A 27,500-nucleotide genomic window follows, 5' to 3' on the forward strand; every position below is an offset into this window, starting at 1 on the left:
GTGGTCAAAGGTGAGGGTCAAAGGTGAGGGTCAAAGGTGAGGGTCAAAGGTGAGGGTGGTCAAAGGTGAGGGTCAAAGGTGAGGGTCAAAGGTGAGTGTCAAAGGTGAGGGTGGTCAAAGTTGAGAGTCAAAGGTGAGGGTCAAATGTGAGGGTCAAAGGTGAGGGTCAAAGGTGAGGGTGGTCAAAGGTGAGGGTCAAAGGTGAGGGTCAAAGGTGAGTGTCAAAGGTGAGGGTGGTCAAAGGTGAGGGTCAAAGGTGAGGGTCAAAGGTGAGGGTCAAAGGTGAGGGTGGTCAAAGGTGAGGGTCAAAGGTGAGGGTCAAAGGTGAGGGTGGTCAAAGGTGAGGGTGGTCAAAGGTGAGGGTCAAAGGTGAGGGTCAAAGGTGAGGGTCAAGGTGAGGGTCAAAGGTGAGGGTCAAAGGTGAGGGTCAAGGTGAGGGTCAAAGGTGAGGGTCAAAGGTGAGGGCAGGTGCATTGTACACTGGGGGCGCTGACATGCCAGATGTGTGAATGAAGAGGGAGATAATGTGGTACGATCTTTATATGTGGCAAATGTTTCCCATTTTATAAACAGAGCGCTGGCACATTCCCTGGTCTTGGTTTGGATCCCTGGTCACTGACGGTCACTGACGGTCACTGACGGGCACTGACGGGCACTGACGGGCACTGACGGTCACTGACGGTCACTGACGGTCACTGACGGGCACTGACGGGCACTGATGGGCACTGACTGGCACTGACGGGCACTGACGGGCACTGACTGGCACTGACGGTCACTGACGGGCACTGACTGGCACTGACGGGCACTGACGGGCACTGACGGGCACTGACTGGCACTGACGGTCACTGACGGTCACTGGCTGGCACTGACGGGCACTGACGGTCACTGACGGGCACTGACGGGCACTGACGGTCACTGACGGGCACTGACGGGCACTGACGGGCACTGACGGTCACTGACGGTCACTGACGGGCACTGACGGGCACTGACGGGCACTGACGGTCACTGACGGTCACTGACTGGCACTGACGGGCACTGACTGGCACTGACGGGCACTGACGGGCACTGACTGGCACTGACGGTCACTGACTGGCACTGACGGGCACTGACGGGCACTGACGGGCACTGACGGGCACTGACGGTCACTGACGGTCACTGACTGGCACTGACGGGCACTGACTGGCACTGACGGGCACTGACGGGCACTGACTGGCACTGACGGTCACTGACTGGCACTGACGGTCACTGACGGTCACTGACGGTCACTGACGGTCACTGACGGGCACTGACGGGCACTGACGGTCACTGACGGTCACTGACGGTCACTGATGGGCACTGACTGGCACTGACGGGCACTGACTGGCACTGACGGTCACTGACGGGCACTGACGGGCACTGACTGGCACTGACGGTCACTGACGGTCACTGGCTGGCACTGACGGGCACTGACGGTCACTGACGGGCACTGACGGGCACTGACGGTCACTGACGGGCACTGACGGGCACTGACGGGCACTGACGGTCACTGACGGGCACTGACGGGCACTGACGGGCACTGACGGTCACTGACTGGCACTGACGGGCACTGACTGGCACTGACGGGCACTGACGGGCACTGACTGGCACTGACGGTCACTGACTGGCACTGACTGGCACTGACGGGCACTGACTGGCACTGACGGTCACTGACGGGCATTGACGGTCACTGACGGTCACTGACGGGCACTGACTGGCACTGACGGGCACTGACGGGCACTGACTGGCACTGACGGTCACTGACGGTCACTGACGGGCACTGACGGGCACTGACTGGCACTGACGGTCACTGACGGGCACTGACAGGCACTGACGGGCACTGACTGGCACTGACGGTCACTGACGGTCACTGGCTGGCACTGACGGGCACTGACTGGCACTGACGGTCACTGACGGGCACTGACTGGCACTGACGGGCACTGACGGTCACTGACTGGCACTGACGGGCACTGACGGTCACTGACTGGCACTGACGGTCACTGACGGGCACTGACTGGCACTGACGGGCACTGACGGTCACTGGCTGGCACTGACGGTCACTGACTGGCACTGACGGGCACTGACGGTCACTGGCTGGCACTGACGGTCACTGACTGGCACTGACGGGCACTGACTGGCACTGACGGTCACTGACGGGCATTGACGGTCACTGACGGTCACTGACGGGCACTGACTGGCACTGACGGGCACTGACTGGCACTGACGGTCACTGACGGTCACTGACGGGCACTGACGGGCACTGACTGGCACTGACGGTCACTGACGGGCACTGACAGGCACTGACGGGCACTGACTGGCACTGACGGTCACTGACGGGCACTGACTGGCACTGACGGGCACTGACGGTCACTGGCTGGCACTGACGGGCACTGACTGGCACTGACGGTCACTGACGGGCACTGACTGGCACTGACGGGCACTGACGGTCACTGGCTGGCACTGACGGTCACTGACTGGCACTGACGGTCACTGACGGGCACTGACTGGCACTGACGGGCACTGACGGGCACTGACGGGCACTGACGGGCACTGACGGGCACTAACTGGCCGTGCATGAGTTGATGGTGTTAGTGGGTGTTTGGGACGTTGGCTCCACGTGGCACAAACGCCTCTGCCCGACTTGTGGCGCCCGGGGCTCTTAACAAATGGCACATGACAAAACATAAATATGTTCTAAATACAAGTCCTGTTTAAAGTCTTTTATAATTGTTCATTTTCAACTTAAGTCTGAACGTCCTTTTTGTCCATTTGCCTGATGTCTGTTCCTAGTTCAGTCCAGTCCTTGATCGTTGGTGATGTTTGCGTCATCCATTTCTTTGTTATGGCCTTTTTTCCAGCCGCCACGAGCACATTCCAAAAGAATCCATGGATTGTGTCCATGGCAGGAGTTCAGAGGCCCAGATACAGACTTCTAACAATGCAGTGCATTATTCATCAACACGTGACAGTGCTTTGCCTCCTGGTGCCACAGTTTCTCCAACAGGTGCATTTCCCTGTGAAGAATGAGACCTTTGACCTGGAGTTTAATAAAAACATGATACATTTTTGGAGCATTTTGCCTCTAGACATGTGACTTTGTGGATCTCTGGGATGTACACAAATGTCCTACTCTTCATCTGTCAAAACAAGATCAACTTCTCGTTCACATATGTTTTGAACATGATGGACAGTGTCAAAAGCAGCATCAGATCCAACAGAATTAAGACTGAGGCTTTGCCCGTGTCAGTGTTCAGGAGGATGTCATTCGTCGCCTTGACAACAGCAGTCTCAGTGCTGAAAAAAGCAAGTTGATTCTCGGCCTTCGCCAAGTCAACAATCTGGTCAGACATTCTCTCACTATTTTCATGATTTCAATGAAAGGGACTTGGACTTTATGTGAGCATGAGCCTAATGCAGGGCCGGCCCAAGCCTTCAGGGGGCCCTAAGCGAAAACATTTTTGGGGGCCCCTCACCACGTCATCAGAATCAGTTTTATTGCCATTGTCAGTAAACAATTCACATATGGGAACTTTCTTCAACGCAAACAAAGTTCACCAAAACTCCAGGGCATCCGTTTGACAGTTAGTTTATTCTCAGCACCTCACAAGCTCAAATATTGATAACTTAAATCCCACAATGCAACTTGGTATTCCGCTGACATCACCTCTACTCCCTGTACAAATAACACACGTCCCAGATATGTTTTTGGGTGTATTTGTGGGCGTTAAGGGTCGACAGCCACATTAGCAGTTTAAATGAATAAACAGGGGGGTCTGGGGGAGATTTTCAGACCTTTTTGGGTCTGGTGCATTTTAATGTGGTCCAGCCGCTAAAGTAAGAGTAAAATGTTGAGGTTGTAATGCTATAAAATGATGATGTGATGAAACTGCGCCAGGAGAAAATGACTAAAGCCAGTTATTAATACATTAGTGTACTTAATTACTCAATACAATATTGGCTATGAAAAATAATTATGGTCAAATTGATTCATTTTAACTGAAAATGTAAAAGTAATAGTTATCCTTACAAATTTATCTTTTACTGCTCCCAACTGTTCCTTTTTGCTAAAGTGACAAAACAAGTTATATTAAATTAAACAAATGGCATAAGCATTGCTTGATTAACAATTAACACTGATAAAACAAACATGTTATTCCCAGAGAATGAACAGAACGAGAAGTGAAGGTCCAAACCTCGCTCTAGTGAAGAGACTGTGTTTCTGCAACTTTACCACTTTTGTATGAAAATATATAGTATTATTCTATAACAGACGTAATCATAATATGTCTGGTTATTTTTCACAATCAATTTATTATAATTTATAACAAATAGTCTAATGATGCTTTTTAAATGAATTGAAATGTTTTATTGCTCTATTAAAAGAGAATTACAATATAAATGTTTGTTCTGATCAGAACACCAGACACTGGACCTTTACATTCCTCTTATTGCACTTTAAGAAGTCAAACAGACTCGTGACAACACGAGTCACGATTGATCTCACACATGGAGATGTGAGAGAGAGGGACGCAAACTCAAACCCGCTCATCTCTAACTGAGGCTGCACAGGGGCCCGGGACAGGAGCCCTGCACAGGGGCCCGGGACAGGGGCCCGGGACAGGGGCCCGGGACAGGGGCCGCACACTGTTCACTCCAAAGTCTCACATCAGAGGTTCTGGACGAGACGGCGCTCGTCTGGACCGGATCTCCGCCTCTTAATGACCCGGGCCATAGAGGCCCCTCACCGGCCTCACCTGCAGCTCACACTACGGGGCTGGTGTCAATGTGAAGCTTATTATCTTTCATTCAGACATATTATTATGCGCGGGGCAGAGCTCTCGTCGCCTCCAGCCTGAGCGAACGTGACAGACTCGTGTTGTTTCAAACAGCAGCATTAACCGTCTCTTTGTAAGAGAAGTTCAATACCTGGAGAGTGTTGTTGAGTTTGTAGTTTCTTTACATCGTCAAGAAGTTTCTTCTTTCGTTTTTCGGCATCGGGGGGATATATTCCTCTGGACATGAGGGCCACGCAGGGACCACGTTCTGTTGTGTTTATGTTTTGCTCTTCTCCTCGCGCACAATGAAGTTGACCAATCAGCGCAGGTTTGGTGTCTTGGTTGCCAGATTGTCATTACAAATAAATGCGGTTTGTGCCTTATATGTTCCCGCTGTGTGCGCTGCCGCGCCAGCAGCGCTACTACACTAGTGGCGCACGCTGCGCTTGCACTTCGCATAAAACGGGTTGCCAGATTGGGGGCCCTATTAACGCCTCGGGGCCCTACGTGGCTGCTTAGTTCGCTTATAGGCTGGGCCGGCCCTGGCCTAATGCCTGTTCCAATGTTAGTTTGTAAATACCCAGGTCAAAATGTTAAATCAACCGTATCGGACGGCCTTTTTTTCTGTTTTGAAAAATGCTTTTCCCTCCACCCTCTGATCTCTTTATGGATCAGTCTGTGAGCTCTTTGCATGAACTCTTTTATAATGTTGTTTGTTCTATTGTGTTCTGTGTTGAGAGCTGTGTAACTAAAACAGAAGAATGATTTCAACATTGTTAATATAATGGCATGTGAAAGGTTACGATTATGCTTTGTTCTTCCTAAACAAAGTGAAACTTGCTGTGCTAAATGTCAGGTATTTATGTAACAAATGATTTTGAATCAATAATTTTATTTCTTCTTATAATCTTGATTTTATGTTTTTAACAGAAACATGGCTTGACGAAAACACAGGTTCAGTAGCAAGGACCACAACCCCTCAAAGGCGCCTCAAACAGAGTTTAACTTGAACAAGTAGATCATGGTTGATCTTGCTTGTTTCAGGGAAAGACTAGGTGTCGGTTGGAGGTCCTTGATGCCCGGGTGAGGAGAACAACCTTTGAGCGGCAGAGGAAACCGAAGAAGGCCAAAAGGAATATGCCAATTGATGTTTGGTCTCTTCGCCGACCGGAGGAGATCACAGAGCACAAGAGAAGCCTGAAAAGATGTTGATGCCGCTCAGGTAGGCTTTAAGTACCAGTAAATAGAGACTGGTAGTCAAAGCAGAACAGGACGTAATAGGTTAGAGAGAGTAGGTCGAACCTTGGTAAAGGCAGATTGAAGCCATTATGAAAGGAGCAGAAGCTGTACCATGTGGTTAGGGAGAGTATGTCAGCCAGAGCAGGGATCAGGTGTAGAACGTGGTAGCAGAGAATGGAGGAACTGGGGTCGGTGACAGTTCTGCCTCGGGACTCAATGTTCTGAATGTATTTGTTGATGGTGTCGATGACTGCAGGGTAATCGAACTGGATAGCCACCAACATGGAAGGCCCGACAGGAAGACGATGATCCCAATGGGATCGATCTAAAACAAGGCAGCAGAAGACTTGCAAACTCGTGGATGAAGTGGAGCAACTCGTCAGAGGGAAAACCACGTGCCTGAAAGCAGGCATGTCCAAACTACGACCCGGGGGCCAAATGCGGCCCTCAAAAAAATTTGGTTGGCCCCCCAGCCTCCTGCTAAGTTGTGAAATTGGAAAATATAAATTATTTTGATGTTATACCAATCTAATATCAATGTTCCAAGTCTTATTAAAGGTGGGGAGGTGCATCGAAACTATGTCAAATGCAACATTTTGAATTGTCGGGTTGTTTGTGGCCCTCTGCTCCGTATAAGTTTCAAAATGAGGCCCTCTTTGAAAAAAATGGCTGATGGAACAGAAGACGCTAGGGTCGGGAAGTGAGAGATGAACCTGGCAACGCAGATCCCGAGGACAAAAGACTGGAACCTGGCAACGCGGTGCCCATGGATAAAATGCAAAAGTACATCTCAGACATGTTAGTGCCATATGAACCATCTCAGACTCTGAGGACCTCAGGGACCAGCCTCCTGCTGGTGCCAGAGTCAGGACTAAACATGGACCGGCCTCCTGCTGGTGCCAGAGTCAGGACTAAACATGGACCGGCCTCCTGCTGGTGCCAGAGTCAGGACTAAACATGGACCGGCCTCCTGCTGGTGCCAGAGTCAGGACTAAACATGGACCGGCCTCCTGCTGGTGCCAGAGTCAGGACTAAACATGGACCGGCCTCCTGCTGGTGCCAGAGTCAGGACTAAACATGGACCGGCCTCCTGCTGGTGCCAGAGTCAGGACTAAACATGGACCGGCCTCCTGCTGGTGCCAGAGTCAGGACTAAACATGGACCGGCCTCCTGCTGGTGCCAGAGTCAGGACTAAACATGGACCGGCCTCCTGCTGGTGCCAGAGTCAGGACTAAACATGGACCGGCCTCCTGCTGGTGCCAGAGTCAGGACTAAACATGGAGCGGCCTCCTGCTGGTGCCAGAGTCAGGACTAAACATGGACCGGCCTCCTGCTGGTGCCAGAGTCAGGACTAAACATGGACCGGCCTCCTGCTGGTGCCAGAGTCAGGACTAAACATGGACATTGAAACGTTTGTAGAGGAATAAAACACTGGTGAACTTTCTTCACCCATTCTCTGGGATGCAGCTAAGGCAGTTTTGAGGGGCAGAGTTATTACTGTCATCTCAGCCAAAAAGAATCAAAGGCATAAAAAATTATATAATTTACAGAACAAACAAATCTGTTGAAGCTAAACATGCGAGGGTCCTCAAAATGCAGCAGGAAATGAAAAAGACGGAGGTGAGATCACTGACCTAGTCTCACAGGAAATAATACCCCAAAAATGCTCTTCATCAAACAAAGATGTTATGAAAGTTCGCTTAGATGTTTTTTAAATATGAGATAGGCAGAATAACAAGACCAAATACACTCTACAATCCTGCTACAAAAAATGTTCACCAAAGTATCAGAGAACAAAGAAAAAGAAACCTGCTATGACCGAAGAACAAAACCAAAAATTACTACTGACATTCAAAGTGCAATCAAAAGACTAAAAAACAATTCATCTCCGGGGAGTGTTGGGTTCACCTCAGGGTGGTATAAAAGCTCCTTTGCTTTTATCAACCTTTAACTGCGCAGCCAGGGGAACGTGCTGATGTTCTGGGAACGAGCCAGAACCAGGCTGCAGGTGTGCAGACATATCCTGCTTCCGAAGAGTGCACACGCTTTTTTGCTCGCTCCGCTTGCTATCGCTGCTTTCCTTATTTATTTTGCTTTTTAATCAGTTTTTGTCTTCCAAACATTTTTGCTTTAGACTTTTTCAAGTAAACCAAGGATTTTACGAAAATTTTTCCAGTTTTAACGACATATCTGACGCCAGCGACATGTCCGGGAGAAGAAGGGAGAAAGACTGTGAACGCTGTCGGAAATATCAACAAGAAATTAATGAGCTGAAAACACGGATATTTGTTTTGGAATCTGAAAAAGTTCTTCACGATACCATTCCTGTGTCAACCGACGGTAAGAAGAGCACACTTTTTACAAGAAAAACTGCTACTTTCAACCTAAACCGCAGTGACTCTGTGTCGTTTCCAAAACTGTCTAAAAACCAGAAAGACCAGGCTGTTTCTTGGAACAAACTTGGAGCAAAGCCTAAACGATACAAAGATAACGTGAAGTCGCCTAAAATACAGCTCACCAACAGATTTTTACCACTTTCAGAGATGGAATTAAATGAAAAAAGGAAAGATGACGTGGCCAAAATACAGTGAGGAGGATCTGTGCCAAGAGCCAAGGTCAAGATTGTTTTAGTTGGGGACGGCGCGATAAGTCACGTGACGCATGAAAAGATAAACACACATTCTTTTCCAAGCGCCACTGTTTCTGAGATAACGTCACTCCTTCCAAATATTATGGCTAAGCATGGAGGAGCTAAACAGCTGATTGTGCACGTGGGTGCAGTGTGCAGCAAGTTTTGAAAAAAGACTTCTTGAAGTTATTCGACGTGCTTGATAAAGTGGAAATCAAAACATTCATAAGTGGACCTCTTCCAAACATCGACAGGAGGATGTTTAGAAGTTGATGAGAAGTTTAGCCGGCTTCTTCAGCTGAACACATGGCTGTCCAAAGAGTGTTCCCCGAGAGGACTACACTACATTGAGAACTTCTATCTATTCTGGAAACGAGAGGACCTGTTTAAGAGAAATGGCCCCCACCTATGCAGAGGTGGAGTGAGGGTGCTGACAAAGAACTTGCTCCACGCTCTGAGGCATTGAACTGGGCCTGGACAGGGTCCTGAGCAGATAGTTAGAGAAGAGAGGAATGAGAGAAGAATTCCTGCTCCATCAGCCAGAGACCGAGCCAATGTTTCAACATCAAAAGCACCACAACCTCAGCCTCCACCAAAGGATTCATCAGCAGCTGCTCCACCACCACCAGCAAAGGATTCAGCTCCAGCTGCTCCACATTCACCTCCACCGCCTCCTGCAAAGGAACAATCTTCAAAGGCCTTGGACCCATCTGTGACAAGCCCAACAACATCCCTGTCATTGCCCCTGCCTTCACACCAGCCCTGGGTTCCCCTGCAACATCTACTCCCACTAAAGATTCATCATTCTCCTTCTCATCTCCACTCTCACCCATGGGCCTTCCCAGCCATTTTGAAAGTCTGATCAAATCAGGCATTAAGATGGCTCCACTCACGCCCAATATAGCAAGGGCTATGTCAACTCTTCCCTGCACAAGCCGACTACACCAACAAAAGCCCCACCACCCATCCCCCCTCGCCTCTCACCTGGTCCCAAACTCTCCTTGGCTACATGTGATAAAATGTGAATATATGATTATATTTCTGTGATGTATTTTATCTGCATAATAGTGATATTTTATCTGCATCATTAGTCTAAGAGAAGAACGGGTGTGTGACAAACTGCATTTGTGAAGGGGTCGTAAAGATGGGCCAAAGAATGTTGCCCCAGGGGGGGAGTTGCACCCCCCCTTGCAGGCTTTATCTCTACGGAAAAATACCAAGTGCCTTGATGTGAGGCTGACCAATAGCAGGGTGAGACGCAGGGTGAGAGGGTGAGACGCAGGAGGATCACGTAAGCTGCTTACAACAGCTTACGTGATCAGTCCCCGCGTTTTCTCCCATGCATGCCATACAAATGTCTGATATTTTTGTGTCGTTTCATATTCTAAGTTGAATTGTGTTCTCTATGTGTTAAGGAATAGCATCTGGTGTATGTCTAATTCCCTGACATTTTCTGGTCCTATCGAGCCGGACGACAAGCAGCCCCTTCGCGGAGATTGACGGGTGAATCGGTGAAGTCTGTGCACAGCTGAAAGAAGTCCACTTTTCCCGTGGCCGCCCATCGCACCTCATTCTCCGCGAGGAGAGCACGTCGTTTCGAAGCAGCAGGAGAACACAGGCGACAAAGAAGGTCAGACAAAACTTTGTGTGTGAAAGAGTTAGCCATGAAACGTTTTTATGCATTATTTTGATATTTACTGGAAAAAATATTATAGGCTCTTATGCCCAGTTTAGGTATTACTGAGGAAATACCCAGTTTCATATTACTGAGGAAATATTTTAGGCTTTTATGCCCAGTTTAGGTATTACTGAGGAAATACCCAGTTTCATATTACTGAGGAAATATTTTAGGCTTTTATGCCCAGTTTAGGTATTACTGAGGAAATACCCAGTTTCATATTACTGAGGAAATATTGTAAGCTTATAAGCTTATGGACGAGATAAGTTTCTCACATAAGCAAGGAGTTTGATTATTGCTGGAAAAATATTGGTTGGCTTTGTGTAGATAAGTTTCTCACATAAAGGAGTTAAATTGCTCACCACGAGTTAAGTTTCTCACTGAAAGAAAGTAATGAAGCCTTATGCCGAGTTGTTACTGACATAAAGATGAGTGAATGTAAGCGCTGTGCACGAGCGAAGTAAGTAAGAGAGAAGTGTGAATGTGTGAATGAGGATTAATAAGTGATTAACTAACAAGTGTGAATCACAATTAATCATACAAGGGTCACAAGGCGTTTTTCTGAGAGATCTAAAATTTGCAGTCACGGGTGAATCTTAAACACCACGTTTATGTCCGGAGGAATCTAATATGGAATTTTCTCTAGAAGCTTGACATTGACCGTGACTGTAAAGCAAGTAGCATTTCTCTCAGACGACCGAGACCACATAATGCCAAAATTATCACCCCAAACTGTAAAAAGACAAAGGAAAAGTCATAGGAGGATTTTGGAGGGAGACTTCCAGTGTGCTCAGATGACGTGGCAGAGAGGGGGAGATAAGGGGGGTCAACAAGGCAGGAGAACGGGAAGAAAGCAGTTCAGAGGACGCTCTGAACTGATGAAATAAGGAAAACTAAACCCAGCTGGTTTTAAATTTTTAGTAATGAGAGCTCTATAGAACAAATTTTAGGGGTTTTGTTTGATTGACAACAATCAATTATAAAGATTGTATTAAATTTGATAAGAGATGAAGATGAATTCAGATTTTCATAGATGGCCAATTTTTTGGGGAATGTGATCACAAGACAGGACACATCCTGTCCCCGACATAGAAGACAAAAGTTGTGTTTTTTGTGTGCACCAAACAAAGCTACGTTTTGTTTTGTTTTATTTTTGGACTTGACAAAATTATCTTTTTGGACTTAATGCATGACTAGATGAACGTACAGGACAAAAAGACAGAAGTGTTTTTAAATTTAGAATCAAATACAGGCACAGGCCTGTATTTGAAGATAACAGGAAGATTAAACCTAAGCAGAAATGGAGGGCTTAGGTTTAATCTTCCTGTTATCTATAATGGGTTACTGAACCCCTGGAAAGGTAAAGGACCAGGGAATTCAGATGCTAATCAGGTACTCAGGGTGGTTGAGCCAGGGTCTCACTAAGACAAAGAGGATTCTAACAGCCCATTAAGATTCTGAATAGGCTAGCTCGGTAGATACAAGGGGGGAGTTTCTGTTGAAACCAACAACTCTTTCTACTTCAGGAAGGCTCCTCCCAATGGGCGGGTCTTACCACAGAACAGTATTAATATCGGAGTTCTCGACCTAAATTCTGTTATTGACAATGACTCTTGGATGAGAGTCGAAACGTCTACTTTTTCAAACTGAGTCCAGATGACTACAACTGAAGCTTTTTCTACTATTGATGAAAGGTTATAAAATGCATGATGTGTAATAATGTACAATGTATAATTGACATGACAGAGGCTGAAGAAACACAATGGCATATTATACAGCCACTATTGTTTGCACTAACTAAGAGAGTTTTTTTTTTATCTGCTACAACATAACTACATGCAATGTTAATAAGATTATGAATTGAGATGGGAAATGTACCAGTTCATATGTGTCATAGGTGTGACCGAAGCGAGCAGCGGAAGAAGGTCTCTTAAGAAACCAAGCGAGGACGTATGGTGGTGTGGGGACACTTGTGGGACGTTGTGTCTATGTATCTCTTTTGTGGCCAGCCATGGTCAGAACAAAGATCAGCATCACCCAGAACCATACCGCAGGGTCAAGGTCGAGAGGTTAGTGGACAATCTGGTTCCAGTAGCACCTGATACTACGTATTGGATGTTATTGGGGTGTCCAGAGAGGTCCCTGACGAGTCAAAGTGACTGACCAGAGAGCAGCGGGTTTAAGGGCTTTCCGCTTCTATATTTCCCATCACACCGCACAAACTTATAGACAAGACAAATTGTTTGTCAAATTACAGAAATTGACCAATCTGACTCAAAATTTAGGACAGTAATGCTGTAGACATGTTGTGGGCCAAGTGTGTTCAATGTTTGAAGACTGTGCATAAACTTTTGTGTGTAAAAGTGTCATTTTAACACCAATATGAAAGACATGTTGAAAACTGAAAAGAATAATGTGTTTGGCATATGAGACAGTAGACTAATGCTTTGATAAACAGGAGGGAAATGTGATAAAATGTGAATATATGATTATATTTCTGTGATGTATTTTATCTGCATAATAGTGATATTTTATCTGCATCATTAGTTATTATCATAAGAGAAGAACGGGTGTGTGACAAACTGCATTTGTGAAGGGGTCGTAAAGATGGGCCAAAGAATGTTGGCCCAGGGGGGAGTTGCACCCCCCCTTGCAGGCTTTATCTCTACGGAAAAATACCAAGTGCCTTGATGTGAAGCTGACCAATGAGAAATGTGACCCGTCTATTCCAGAATATCTAATAAAACCAACCAGCATGGGAAAAAACAGGGTGAGACGCAGGAGGATCACGCAGGCTGCTTACCACAGCTTGCGTGATCAGTCCCGGCGTTTTCTTCCATGCATGCCATACAAATGTCTGATATTTTTGTGTCGTTTCATATTCTAAGTTGAATTGTGTTCTCTATGCGTTAAGGAATAGCATCTGGTGTATGTCTAATTCCCTGACACTACAAAAGCCCCACCACCCATCCAACCTTGCCTTTCACCTGGTATCTCCCATAGCTAGGATGCACTGGGTCTCAGCGTTGCCGGGACTTATTGTCATATTAAAAATCAAACCAACCCGGGGCCCTATGTAAAAAGAGCCCCCCCTAGTGCTATTTCTGTGTCACATCATCACACAGATGGAAAAACAAAATGCGAGTCAGGCCCAATCTGAGAAATGTGATTCATATTCCCTGTGAAAAGATAAAGCCCAGTCTCACTGAAACTAGTCTGAAACTTGCTGTGCTAAATGTCAGATCCTTATGTAACAAATCTCTCTTAATTAATCATTTTATTTCTTCTTATAATCTTGATTTTATGTTTTTAACTGAAACATGGCTTGACAAAAACAAAGGAAATGTAGTTCTGATAGAATCTGCTCCACCCAACTTTAAGTTTGAATCTGAAACACGAGAAAACAAAAAAGGGGGTGGAGTCTGTGCTGTCTTTAGAGATGAAATAATTACCCGCAGGTTGTCTTTTGGGGTGTTTTCATCATTTGAGTATGTCTCCTTTAAAATGGAGCTAAAACGGTCTCCATCCATTCTCTTCATTGTTTTATACAAGCCTCCCCAGCACTGCCACCGTTTTATTGATGATTTTACTGAGATGCTTTCAGTCGTATGCACAGACTTTGATGGTTTGGTCATTACAGGTGGTTTCAATGTGCATGTTGATAACATTTGTGACAGAAACGCTAAAGAGCTTGATGCTGTCCTTGAAACCTTCAGTCTTACTCAGCATGTGAGAGGCCCCACTCACAGCAAAGGACACACTCTAGATCTCATAATTACAAAGGGGGTAAATATTTCAAATGTTAATGTGATCGATGTTGCTCTGTCTGATCATTTCTGTGTCTTCTTTGTCTGTTTCTCCCAAACCACCGGTTGGTCCTGCAGTTGTTCAGAGGAGAAACATAAGTGATGGCACATGTGCACTGTATATGGAAATGATAAACTTTGAAAATGTCTCATGTTCTAATGTAAATGATTTGTTGAACTCTGTTACATCTAGTGTTTTGAATGTTCTGGACACCATCGCCCCTTTAAAGGCTAAAATGGTTAAAAAATAAGCAGAAGGCGCCGTGGAGAAATTATGATTGGGTCAGGGCACAGAAAAGGGAGTGCCGCAGGGCCGAACGGAAATGGCGCAAGTCAAAGCTCCAGGTTCAAAAAGAGATTTACAAAGAGAAGCTGAACATGTACAACCTAATATTATGTAGAACTAGGGAAAGATATTTTTCTGAAATTATTGGAAGCTGCAGTAACAACTGGCGTGTCCTGTTGCCACAGTAACAGATGAACAAACCTTCCAGCTCAGCTGCCGCTAGAACTCATTTCCACATCCAAGTGTAATGAGTTTGCATTATTCTTTAATGACAAAGTAAAACCACCAAGACACTTAGAGCTAACTCACTTTGCACCAGTAACTGACAAAACTGTCCATGAGATCATCACCAGTCTGAGTTCATCTACATGCTGCCTCGATGTGTTACCCACCAGATTTCTAAAGTCTGTGCTGAACAGTTTGTTAGCACCATCACTCACATAGTTAACATGTCGCTTCAATCTGGAACATTCCCAATGTCTTTGAAAACTGCGGTCATAAAGCCTCTCCTAAAGAAGAGCAGTCTTGATGCCACAGTACTGAGTCATTACCGGCCCATCTCTAATCTGCCATTTTGGGGCAAAGTCCTTGAAAAGGTTGTTTTAGACCTCATCACAGCACTGAGATTGCTCTTGTCAAGGTGACAAATGACATCCGCCTGAACACTGACACGGGCAAAGCCTCAGTCTTAATTCTGTTAGATCTGAGTGCTGCTTTTGACACTGTCGATCATAGGATCCTCTTACAGAGACTAGAGGACTGGGTGGGAATCACTGCTCTAAACTGGTTAAGGTCCTATCTGGAAGACAGGAAGTAAGAAAATGTGTCCAATCACAATTATGCAGACGACACTCAGATCTATGTTTCACTGTCAGCAAATGACTATGGACCATTGGATTCACTCTGTCACTGCATCCAACAGATCAGTCTGTGGAGCAAAACAACTTTCTCCAGCTGAACTCAGACAAGACTGAAATAATCGTTTTTGGCCCACAGAAACAAAGAGAAAGTGTTAGCGTCACCTCCAGAGTCTCGCTCTAAAACCTACAAACCAAATTAGAAATCTGGGGGTAATAATGGACTCAGACTTGAACTTTAATAGCCACGTCAAATCAATAACATCAGCAGCTTTTTACCATCTAAAAAACATTGCCAAAATCAAAAATATAGTGTCAAAACCAGATTTAGAGAGACTTATCCATGCGTTTGTCTCCAGTAGATTAGACTGTAACGGCCGCTCACTGGTCTCTCCAAACGAGCTGTAAAACAGCTGCAGTACATCCAGAACGCTGCTGCTCGGGTCCTGACCAGAACCAGGAAGTACCATCACATTAGTCCTGACAAGAACCAGGAAGTACCATCATATTAGTCCTATTCTCAGGTCTCTGCACTGCCCCCTGTGGCTCAGAGAAGATACTTTAAAGCAGCTCTGCTTGTGTAAAAGTCTCTCCATGGCCTAGCACCAAAGTACATCTCGGATATGTTAGTGCCATATGAACCATCTCGGACTCTGAGGACCTCAGGGAGCGGCCTCCTGCTGGTGCCAGAGTCAGGACTAAACATGGACCGGCCTCCTGCTGGTGCCCAGAGTCAGGACTAAACATGGGGAATCTGTGTTTCAGTTTTATGCAGCTAAAATCTGGAACATTCTTCCTGAAGATGTGAGACAGGTTCTACTCTGACAATGTTCAAATCTAAGCTAAAAACAGTTTTGTTTAGCTGCGCATATGACTGAAAGGATTTTTTCTATGCACTCTTCTCTTTTGTTTGTGATTTTATTAGTTTAGACAATCAGTTGGATTGGTAATTTTTAATTTAGTTAATTTTATTGTATTTCTGTTTCTGTCATTTCTTTGTGATTTGAATGCATTTTTCCTGCTGTGAAGCACTTTGAATTGCCTTGTGTATGAAATGTACTCTACATATAAACTTGCCTTGACTTGACTTGACAGTAGCACGTAGGGAAAGATTGACATGTGGGAGAACTACTCAGCTGTCCACGCCACCAGGAAATGAGACTCAGATTGGTCACAAAAATCCTCTTTTCAACCAATGTCCAACGGCATTAAGATTTATCTGGAGGAAAATGATACTGGGGAAATGTCTCCATCCTTTATGATGCTTCTAAAGCCGTTTTAAGAGGACAAATTATAGCCATAGCCTCTGAAAAAAAGAAAGGGAGAAAAAGCTAAGGAAAGGGTGTCATCAAACGCTACATGAAATTAAAAACAGGAGAAATTCATGATCTGACTTCACAGGAAAGAAAATGCTCTTTAGCAAACAAAGATATTATGAATTTCTACTTTGGAAACAAGCGGGAAGAACACATATGGGACCAACAAGATGATGTCATCTTTACCAAACAAGACCTAATTCAGCATTTGAATCCTTCAATAACATTTTCCAAAAGAAGATGATCTAAATTCCTTTCTGCAATTTGCCTGTTATGTCAGCATCATATACTACACACAAGACGACATAAGACAATCTTTACACACAACAAGACACACACAAGATGACATAAGACCATCTTTACACACAATGAGACACACAAGACGACATAAGACCATCTTTACACACAATGAGACACACAAGACGACATAAGACCATCTTTACACACAATGAGACACACACAAGACGACATAAGACCATCTTTACACACAATGAGACACACACAAGACGACATAAGACCATCTTTACACACAATGAGACACACACAAGACGACATAAGACCATCTTTACACACAATGAGACACACACAAGACGACATAAGACCATCTTTACACACAATGAGACACACACAAGACGACATAAGACCATCTTTACACACAATGAGACACACACAAGACGACATAAGACCATCTTTACACACAATGAGACACACAAGACGACATAAGACCATCTTTACACACAATGAGACACACACAAGACGACATAAGACCATCTTTACACACAACGAGACACACACAAGACGACATAAGACCATCTTTACACACAATGAGACACACACAAGACGACATAAGACCATCTTTACACACAATGAGACACACACAAGACGATATAAGACCATCTTTACACACAATGAGACACACACAAGAGGACATAAGACCATCTTTACACACAATGAGACACACACAAGACGACATAAGACCATCTTTACACACAATGAGACACACACAAGACGACATAAGACCATCTTTACACACAATGAGACACACACAAGACGAGATAAGACCATCTTTACACACAATGAGACACACACAAGACGACATAAGACCATCTTTACACACAATGAGACACACACAAGACAACATAAGACCATCTTTACACACAATGAGACACACACAAGAGGACATAAGACCATCTTTACACACAATGAGACACACACAAGAGGACATAAGACCATCTTTACACACAATGAGACACACACAAGACGACATAAGACCATCTTTACACACAATGAGACACACACAAGACAACATAAGACCATCTTTACACACAATGAGACACACACAAGACGACATAAGACCATCTTTACACACAATGAGACACACACAAGACGACATAAGACCATCTTTACACACAATGAGACACACACAAGACGACATAAGACCATCTTTACACACAATGAGACACACACAAGACGACATAACAAAGCCGTAATAATTAGTTTAGAAGCTGAGAATGCTTTTCATTCTGTAGTTGGCCATATTTACTAAGCAAATTTCAAATGGACGATTTAATTATGAAAAAATATTGGAGCTCTTTATGATGGTCCAACATCGAGAGTTAAAATCAATGGTCATCTGACAGATCCACTGACTCTGGAAAGAGGGTTGAGGCAGGGCTGTGCCTGGTCTCCCGTCCTAATTGGAACCATTGGCCCAATTTATTAGACAGTCCAAAATAATTCATGGTGTTACAATTGATGGGATGGAACTAGGGTTGGAACAAGGGTTAATGGAGTAAATCAAGTAATTTGATTACAAAAAAGCTTTGATTATTATTTTATTGCCTCGATGATTTGTTTAAGTTACATATTTAATCAAAAACACGTGCATCTGTGGTTTATGGAGCGCACGGAACAACTTTGGCGCTTTCACACGGTGCTTGTTCCAGGCGGACCTGCAGCAGCTAAAGCCCCACAGAGAAGTCCACGATGACAGGGTCAATAACATAAGTTTTACAAACAAGTTTCTTATTTTAAGTGACGTGACATAAACGCAAATTAATTCATAGCTACTGTATATATATATATATATATATATATATATATATATAGATATATAGATATATATAGATATATACATATATATATATATATATATCATGTGGGACAATAAAGGATTATCTTATCTTATCTTATATAGATATATATCATATATATCATATATAATGTTTATTTAAAACATGATTGAATGTGCTTTTAAATGTTTTATAGAATTTAGAAAAAAATCTTATATTAATCGAGTAATCTGTCTCGATAGATTACTAAAAAGTAGCCTGAGATGGAACATAAAATTGCCTGCTACAGATAATGCTATTAATGTTACTATTATATTTCACCAAACCAGACATTTCCATACCCAATGTGATGCACTTTCTTCAAAAAATTGGTCCAATGTCTGGATACAAAATGAATGTAGAAAAAACAGAACTGATCTCTTACTGGCGCCCCCCTCTGGCCTTTAAAAAGACTTATCCATATAAATGTCCAACACAATCTCTTTGTAGATATTCTAGCAGGAGAAGATGGATGAGTGGATGGAAATGCTGACTGAGGCAAACCACTATCACGTGGGAATGTCCTGTTGCTCAAAGATATTGGATTGAAGTCAACAAAGAGATAAAGATTGTATTTGACGTTACCATTCCATTTGATTTCAAAACAATGTATGTGGGCCTTAAAACACCTGCCATGAGCACGATCAATGATTAGCATACTTCTGGCGGCTGGAAAAAAGGCCATTGCAAAAAAAAAAATATGGGCGATACCAAGGACTACGGACTGGACGGACATTGTAGTACGGAATACGGACATACGGAAAAAGGATCACATTTGGACTCATTTTGGAACTGGACAAATTTAAAGGAATTTGGACAAAATTTGACCAGTATTGGATTTTCAGTGGGTCGTGATTTTGTCTCTGTGTATGTCAACTGTGTTGCTTATGTTATTATTGTTTTGTGTAATGCTCTCTAGTCAGGTTTTATATGTTGCATGGCCCCTTTGACACTTAAAATTCTTGTTAAAGCCAGTGTTGGTTTGCTGTCACACAATGACATGTTGGGACTGCTATTTCTTGCACTCTTCCAGAATAATCAGGTGATGTTACTGTGCCATGTTGCTGGATGATTTCGAGACATTCTGACTGCTTTAGAACACTGTCCTATGAAAGAGTAAGAACACCCCCTTGTCTCTGTTTAGTGTGTTAGGTTGTTCCTTGCTTTCTCAAAAGGAGGCTCGCACCAAATAGTCTAAATCTGCCACATCATATGACTCTTCTGATGAATCTAAGACTTTACAGTTAAAGAAGACCAAATGTATGTGTTTGGAATGTAACCAGTAGTATACAGTGGTAAACAGTATGATATTTGCAGAGATTTATGACGAGTATCAATAGAAGGCCACTTACATCACCCAGATTGGGGTTACAGGGGCCCCATCCTGGAGCCAGGCCTGGGTGGGAGCTTGATGGTGAGTCAGGTGGCCAGTGCAGAGAGAACTGGGCAGCAGTCAACGACAGGGGCCTTGACGGCCAGATTTCCAGACACAGAAACTGACTCTGGGGACATGAGGATGCTGGGGGGAAAGAGCCTGAGCTTTTGCGGGAGGTCGCTCGACCTCCCGCAAAAGCGGGACCGACTAGACAGTCATCCTCACCTCCACGCACAGTTCGGGCTCTGGAACCCATCTCCTCAAGAGTGGCTGGACGCTCCACTTCGCTGGTGCTGCCCGCGGGGAGAGGCGGGGCTGGTGTGGGCTTATAGCCCCTCAGCTCAGCCGCAGAATTACAGGCCTCCCCGATCTGAACCCGAGTGGTCTTGAGTTACAGGACTTCTATGGCGTATTTTTCCTTCGGAGGTAGCGTTTTCCCCCCCACTTTTCCAGGGAGTGGTTCCAGGGTGCTATTTTGCTACCTTTCGGTCCTTGATGCTGGCGTTAAGAGGCTGGACTTGGCCACTGGAGTGGGATGGTGCCAGTCGATATAAGGTGAAGTCTTTGAATCAGTGACTGATAACTGTGGCATTCACCTGTGGGAGATGTTTGCAGTCATGGCCTCATACACAGGCAATGAAATAAGTGATCAATAACATTGTTTGCTTTCCGTTTTTCAATGTGTTCCCACAATTTTTAAAATAAATTAAATATTAAAATGCAGCCTCGGAGCATTGATTCTTTATTTAATTAACCTTTATTTGTTTTACACACAGAGAGCTTGCCGTCAGCACTGGGGTGCCCGGACTAATCCCAGACTTAATCAGTAGCACATCTTGTAAACTACACTTGTGATCCATAAACAAGGACAGGCAGCAGCAGAGCCACGGGAGCGGATGATCCCGAAGCGCACACCCCCAAACTGCAACAATGATGCATTTAGTTCTGGTGCCAGGCCTCTGAGGCCTTGGTAATGGTTGTCACCAAGCATGGAAAGTTTACAGACAGAGATGTGTGCACAGACTTCTTGTGCGTAACCGTGTGGCACTTGCCCTGCCGCGAGCTCAATTCCAGTTTCCCCAGTGTTTGGAGCGTATGTCCTCAAGATGGGTTGTGCCAATTTTACCGGACTAAACCAAGGACTGCATGAGTCGTGTGCAGCACAGAACCACACTGTTGTGCACAGCTGGACACCTGAGTGCTCGGTGAGATGCTGCGTGGTCTGGAGCACCGGAACCGAACTCAACTAGACTCAGCTCAGTTGAAAGATTGTGGTGAGAGGAGACAGTGGGGACTTTGCGGACGTGTTCTCTGTATGTTAAGCTACAAAATGCTTTGTGTATCATTACAATAAGTCACATATTCACAGAGAAACGAGCCGAATGATGATCTGAATTTAGAAGCATCAAAATGTAATGATACAGGCGGAGCGCGGACGTAGGGTCTGCCTTTTATGACCTGTCCCAACCTGCCCCACATTTAAATGAGAATTTATTTACCATGACTATCGGTTGGCCCGAAAGTAATTCTGGCAAACCGTCCGGCACCTCAGGAGGGGGAAACCGTTTGTGGGGCGGGTGGAGACTTGTTGACCTCGACTGGGAATGTCAGATGAAGGAATACTTTGAAGATCATCTCATTCCATCTGTCACGTCTTCCGAAGAGGAAGCAGAGACTGAGGACTCAAGAGTCTGACTCGTCCATCACCCAAGCTGAAATCACTGAAGTTGTTGTGGCAGGGTTCTGAGGATGGATGAGATCTGTCCTGAGTATTTTAAGTCTCTGGATGTTGTAGGACTGTCTTGGCTGACACGTCTCTGCAACATGGCGTGGCGGTCGGGGACAGTGCCTCTGGACTGGCAGACCGGGGTGGTGGTCCCTCTGTTTAAGAAGGGGGACCGGAGGGTGTGTTCCAACTACAGAGGGATCACACTCCCTGTACGGTCTATTCCAGGTTCTGGAGAGGAGAATCCAACCGACAGTCAAACCTCGGATTCAGGAGGAGCAGAGTGGTTTTCGTCCATGAGTATAGTCATGAACTCCATTCACATCAGGAAATCCCTCCTGTACTTTCAACACTCTGGATCCCTACATCAAACTGAGAAGATGGACCTGAGAAGAGGAGATTGAAGCACATGCAGCCATCCAAGCCATCTCCATGGTAACAACCACTTGTCCCAGGATAACAGCCAGAGCAGGGAGGAGAGTGAGTGCAGCAGTGCACAGCAAAGCACTGCATAACATAACTCATCACCATCTATATTTACTTTATATGTATGTCAGCTCTCCACAATGTACTCACCAACAGAGTGTGACCACACACTACACATTATGATATTTCAGATTTTACAAACAGATATCACATGGCCTAACATTTGAAGCGTGGCACACATGAGCACTCACCTCGAGGCCTGCGTCTGTGATGGTGGACCTCTTCAGGCTCAGGGACCTCACTCCTTTCTTGGACAGAGGGTAGTTGTCTATGAACTCACAAATGTCCAGGTCCGACACACCCACCAGGCAGAAGGCCTGGAAGCCCCTCAGGGCAAAGGCTTGCAAGCTGACAAACTCCTTCTCCCCGTTGGGCAGGAGCACATACAGCTCCTTGGCATGCAGGATGGGGGTCACTCCCTCCCAGAACTTGGGCTGGTACAGAACATTGCGCCACGTCTTACAGACCTGTGCCAGGATGCACTTCTCTGCTGTGGTGAAGTACCAGAGCAGTCGGTTGAGCAGTTTCTCGTCCAGCACTAGCTGCCGCTCCAGCAGCATGGGCTTGGGCAGGTTCAGAGGGACCAGGGCCCGCAGGGAGGGTTTTAGCCCCAGAGGCTTCCCCGAGTCCAGCTCGTTGGTCAAGAAAGAGGAGGTGGTGTCCAGGTGGTGGTGGTGGTAGTGCAGGGAGGTGGAGGGCGGGGGAAGGATGGCCGGCACCGATGAGGACTGGCACAGGCGATTCTTGGCAGCTGGCGTGCCCTTGGTGATGCTGGCACTGCCCAGGCCATTGGGCTGGCTGGGCGGTAACTTCACCAGACCATTGCGAGTCACGCAGGTCGACTTTAGCTCGCTGGGACTGGACATGTTCAACACAGGACCTGGAGAACAAAAGAGTTGATCATTAGACTATGGATGTAATTATATCAAAGAAACATCACCTCACAATTCCTTCCAACAGTGGATTTCACTGTATCAGAGTATGAGAGAAAAGCCCCACAGTCTCAGTCTCAGGATTTGAGGCTGCAGACTGACACCTCTGTGGTCAGATCTCGGTCACCTGTAGAGGGAAATGTGTTCCCTGCTTGTGTCTGAGGATGGACAGGTTTTACTCATGGCCCCTCTGTGTTGTATTGGGCTCTGGTGCTTCCCCTGGTGGTGGTCCGGCACCGTGGGGCTAGACAAGTAGGCCGTCCTAGGTGGGACCTCCACTTCCTGACAAAACCTGGAGTCATATCAAATCAAAATAATCCAAGTAGCTATATTTCACTTAGCTTTCACCCATTTCACTCTCTTTGTTTTCTACTTTTGTAATAGGCTTCTTTCACACATTAAAGTTCTTCCAAATTTTCAGTAAGTAGATTTGTGCTACTTTTATCTCTCCACTCTTTTTCTTTCTCACACTTATCTGTCTCACAAACCTACACCTCCCCTTTTTTAAGTTTTACAAAAATAAAGAACATACATAGCAAGAGGGGGAAAAAGAACACAATGAAATAGAACAAGAGGAATAGTTGACAATAATCAAAACCACCACCAAGTGTGATCAGAAAAAGAAAGAAAATGAAGGCACATATAAACCAACCTAAACATCCCATCGATCCATCCTTTCAAGTAAAATCCGAATGGTATTTCTTCCAATATAATGTTAGTCCAGTCACTGATCGTTGGTGTAATTTGTGTCATACATTTTTTGTGAGAGCCTTTTTCGTGAATTATTATTGTGTCCATGGCAGGAGTCCTGAGGCCCAAATACAGAGTCCTGAGGCCCAAATACAGAGTCCTGAGGCCCAAATACAGAGTCCGGCCCAAATACAGAGTCCTGAGGCCCAAATACAGAGTCCTGAGGCCCAAATACAGAGTCCCGAGGCCCAAATACAGAGTCCCGAGGCCCAAATACAGAGTCCTGAGGCCCAAATACAGAGTCCTGAGGCCCAAATACAGAGTCCTGAGGCCCAAATACAGAGTCCTGAGGCCCAAATACAGAGTCCGGCCCAAATACAGAGTCCTGAGGCCCAAATACAGAGTCCTGAGGCCCAAATACAGAGTCCTGAGGCCCAAATACAGAGTCCTGAGGCCCAAATACAGAGTCCTGAGGCCCAAATACAGAGTCCCGAGGCCCAAATACAGAGTCCCGAGGCCCAAATACAGAGTCCTGAGGCCCAAATACAGAGTCCTGAGGCCCAAATACAGAGTCCCGAGGCCCAAATACAGAGTCCAGAGGCCCAAATACAGTCCCGAGGCCCAAATACAGAGTCCTGAGGCCCAAATACAGAGTCCCGAGGCCCAAATACAGAGTCCTGAGGCCCAAATACAGAGTCCCGAGGCCCAAATACAGAGTCCCGAGGCCCAAATACAGAGTCCTGAGGCCCAAATACAGAGTCCTGAGGCCCAAATACAGAGTCCTGAGGCCCAAATACAGAGTCCCGAGGCCCAAATACAGAGTCCCGAGGCCCAAATACAGAGTCCAGAGGCCCAAATACAGAGTCCTGAGGCCCAAATACAGAGTCCCGAGGCCCAAATACAGAGTCCTGAAGTCCAAATACAGTGGATGGTGATGTCATGAATTGTTTGTAAAATATTGTTGCTTTCTGTCCAAAACTTGTGAACCACAGGGCGGTCACAAAACACATGATAGTGGTTTGTCTCCTGCTGCCACATCCTCTCCACTTCTCCATATGAAATAAAATATCACTTTTCTGTCAAATATAGGCTATTGAATCTATTATTTAATTCATTTCATGTCATCTTTATTAAGGACACAAGTGCAGACAGATGTTACAGACTAAAATCTTTCTAGGGGCCAGATTAAAACATACCGAGGGCCACATCTTGCCCCTGGGGCCACAAATGCCAAGTTCTGGCCTAAGGGCAAAAAATATATATATACATATATATTTATGTATTTTTACTTGGCATGTTTGGTGGGCCGGATTAGAAAGACAAACAGGCCGTATGTGGCCCGCGGGCCGTAGTTTGCCCAGGTCTGACTTAGACTTAAAGGTTGAATGGACGATTTTTTTGGCCCAAATCTGAGTCTGATTTCCTCGTGGCGTGGACGGCCGATTAGTCCTGCCACGTGTCAATCATAAAACGCACCTACTGCACCTGCAGAGCCTGGTTCACCTGCAGAGCCTGGTTCACCTGCAGAGCCTGGTTCACCTGCAGGGCCTGGTTCACCTGCAGAGCCTGGTTCACCTGCAGAGCCTGGTTCACCTGCAGAGCCTGGTTCACCTGCAGAGCCTGGTTCACCTGCAAAGCCTCGTTCACCTGCAGAGCCTGGTTCACCTGCAGAGCCTCGTTCACCTGCAGAGCCTGGTTCACCTGCAGAGCCTCGTTCACCTGCAGAGCCTCGTGCAGCTCGTCCCCAGGAGAGCAGCATGTTTCCGCGTGTCTAAGCGCATTGATCTATCATAATATAGTTCCCTCAGTGACAGGACAAAATGAAGACGGAGAAAGACAGTTCGAGCTCAGAAGAGACGGAAATCTACGGAGACGGGAGACGAGATGTGATCCGTCGCACTAATAAACAAACGCACGTGTGTGTTGTATCAGTCCACACGGGGGAGTGGCATGAGCACGGGGGAGTGGCATGAGCACGGGGGAGTGGCATGAGCACGGGGGAGTGGCATGAACACGGGGGAGTGGCATGAACACGGGGGAGTGGCATGTGCACGGGGGAGTGGCATGTGCACGGGGGAGTGGCATGAACACGGGGGAGTGGCACGAGCACGGGGGAGTGGCACGAGCACGGGGGAGTGGCACGGGGGAGTGGCACGTGCACGGGGGAGTGGCACGTGCACGGGGGAGTGGCACGAGCATGGGGGAGTGGCACGAGCATGGGGGAGTGGCACGGGGGAGTGGCATGAGCATGGGGGAGTGGCACGAGCACGGGGGAGTGGCACGAGCACGGGGGGGGGTGGCATGAGCACGGGGGAGTGGCACGGGGGAGTGGCATGAGCACGGGGGAGTGGCATGAGCACGGGGGGGTGGCATGAGCACTTCCGCCTGAGTTCTCAAATCGCCATCATTCAAATGTGTCTCTTGTAAAAATATAATTTATATTCTTTCTTTTTTCATTATTGTCAAATGTTCTGTTTGTTTGATCGGGTTCAGTGTCAGTCACATTGAAGGATGCGACTTGTGATACTTCTCATGCCATTGGGTTGATTGAAAGGGTAAAAAAGAAAACAAAAGGGTTAATGCTGGAAACAGGCATCAAACCCAAAACTGATTTTAAAAAAAGATTGTACAGGGGAGGGAAGTCCAATCCTAATTCATTAGGATGATAAGTTATATTCTCTCCTCCTTCCGATGCCGAGAAGTCGTGAGAATCTCCATCTGGGCCAGCGGGACTCCGTTTGTCCTGCGGCGAAGAACTGCGTTTCTCCACGTCAGGTTTGCTAGCTATGTTAGCCTCGTTAGCTTTGTTAGCTTGTGATGAGGGCTGTTTTTCAATGGGACCTTGAGCCGTCAACTTTGAATGCTTTGGTCCCGTAGAGTTACCAGACTTGTATTCCTTGTTTACTCATGTTGTGTTCTTCCTCTTTGGGATCAGGTGGGTCAAAGAGGATTTTAAAGCCACATTTTTGGTGTGACATGCGTCTATTCAAATTGCCACCATGGCCGGAAGTCCTGCCTTTACCGCTCTTTCTAAAGTCAATGGATCGGTCAAGTGATGGATAATTTATTGTAATGAGCCCCAATATGTTTTATTATCTAATCATCTATTTTAAATTTGCTCGGCACTTTAAATAAATAGGCCAGCTAACAGAATCCAAAACTTACAGCTTTTTTTTTGGGCTCATTATGCGTAAGGATCATCTTATATTGTCTTGTAATTGTTGTGTGTTAATAAACCCTGTCTGATTATTGTGGATTACATTTTTCAAAAGTTTAGTAGTCTTTTAATTGCACTTTTAATTTCAGTTATTTCAGCACCATTTTTTTCGGTCATGGCAGGTCAATTGAGTGTCCAGAAAATTTTTTATTTCTTCTTCTTTGTTTCCAAATATTTTGGTGAAAGGTTTTTAATAAAAGGATTCAAACAAAGGTTTTATTTGGTCTTGTTTGGTTAGAATTATGATATTCTGTCTAACTTGTTTTTTAAAATAGTTCTCTCTGCTTTGCTGTTTTCTAAACTTCCAAGCTAATAATTTGGAGAATGCTTAACCACTTTTATAATAATGCCTCTCGCCCTCA

At 45.7% G+C, this 27,500-nt stretch overlaps 1 protein-coding gene across 1 annotated transcript in view; it reads right to left on the reverse strand.

Moving 5' to 3' along the window:
• fbxl16 (F-box and leucine-rich repeat protein 16) overlaps positions 1-27,500 on the reverse strand; it is a 49,726-nt gene that overhangs the window by 17,604 nt on the left and 4,622 nt on the right. The window contains exon 2 of the mRNA XM_072442331.1: positions 22,491-23,179. Within this exon, the coding sequence (XP_072298432.1) occupies positions 22,491-23,165 (675 nt within the window). The 5' untranslated portion in view covers positions 23,166-23,179. The remainder of the gene's footprint in view (positions 1-22,490; positions 23,180-27,500) is intronic.

The sequence above is a fragment of the Eucyclogobius newberryi genome, unplaced genomic scaffold (assembly GCF_026437365.1).
Source record: "Eucyclogobius newberryi isolate DKJ021-1_F unplaced genomic scaffold, fEucNew1.0.hap1 SCAF_13, whole genome shotgun sequence".
Classification (NCBI taxonomy): Eukaryota; Metazoa; Chordata; class Actinopteri; order Gobiiformes; family Gobiidae; genus Eucyclogobius; species Eucyclogobius newberryi.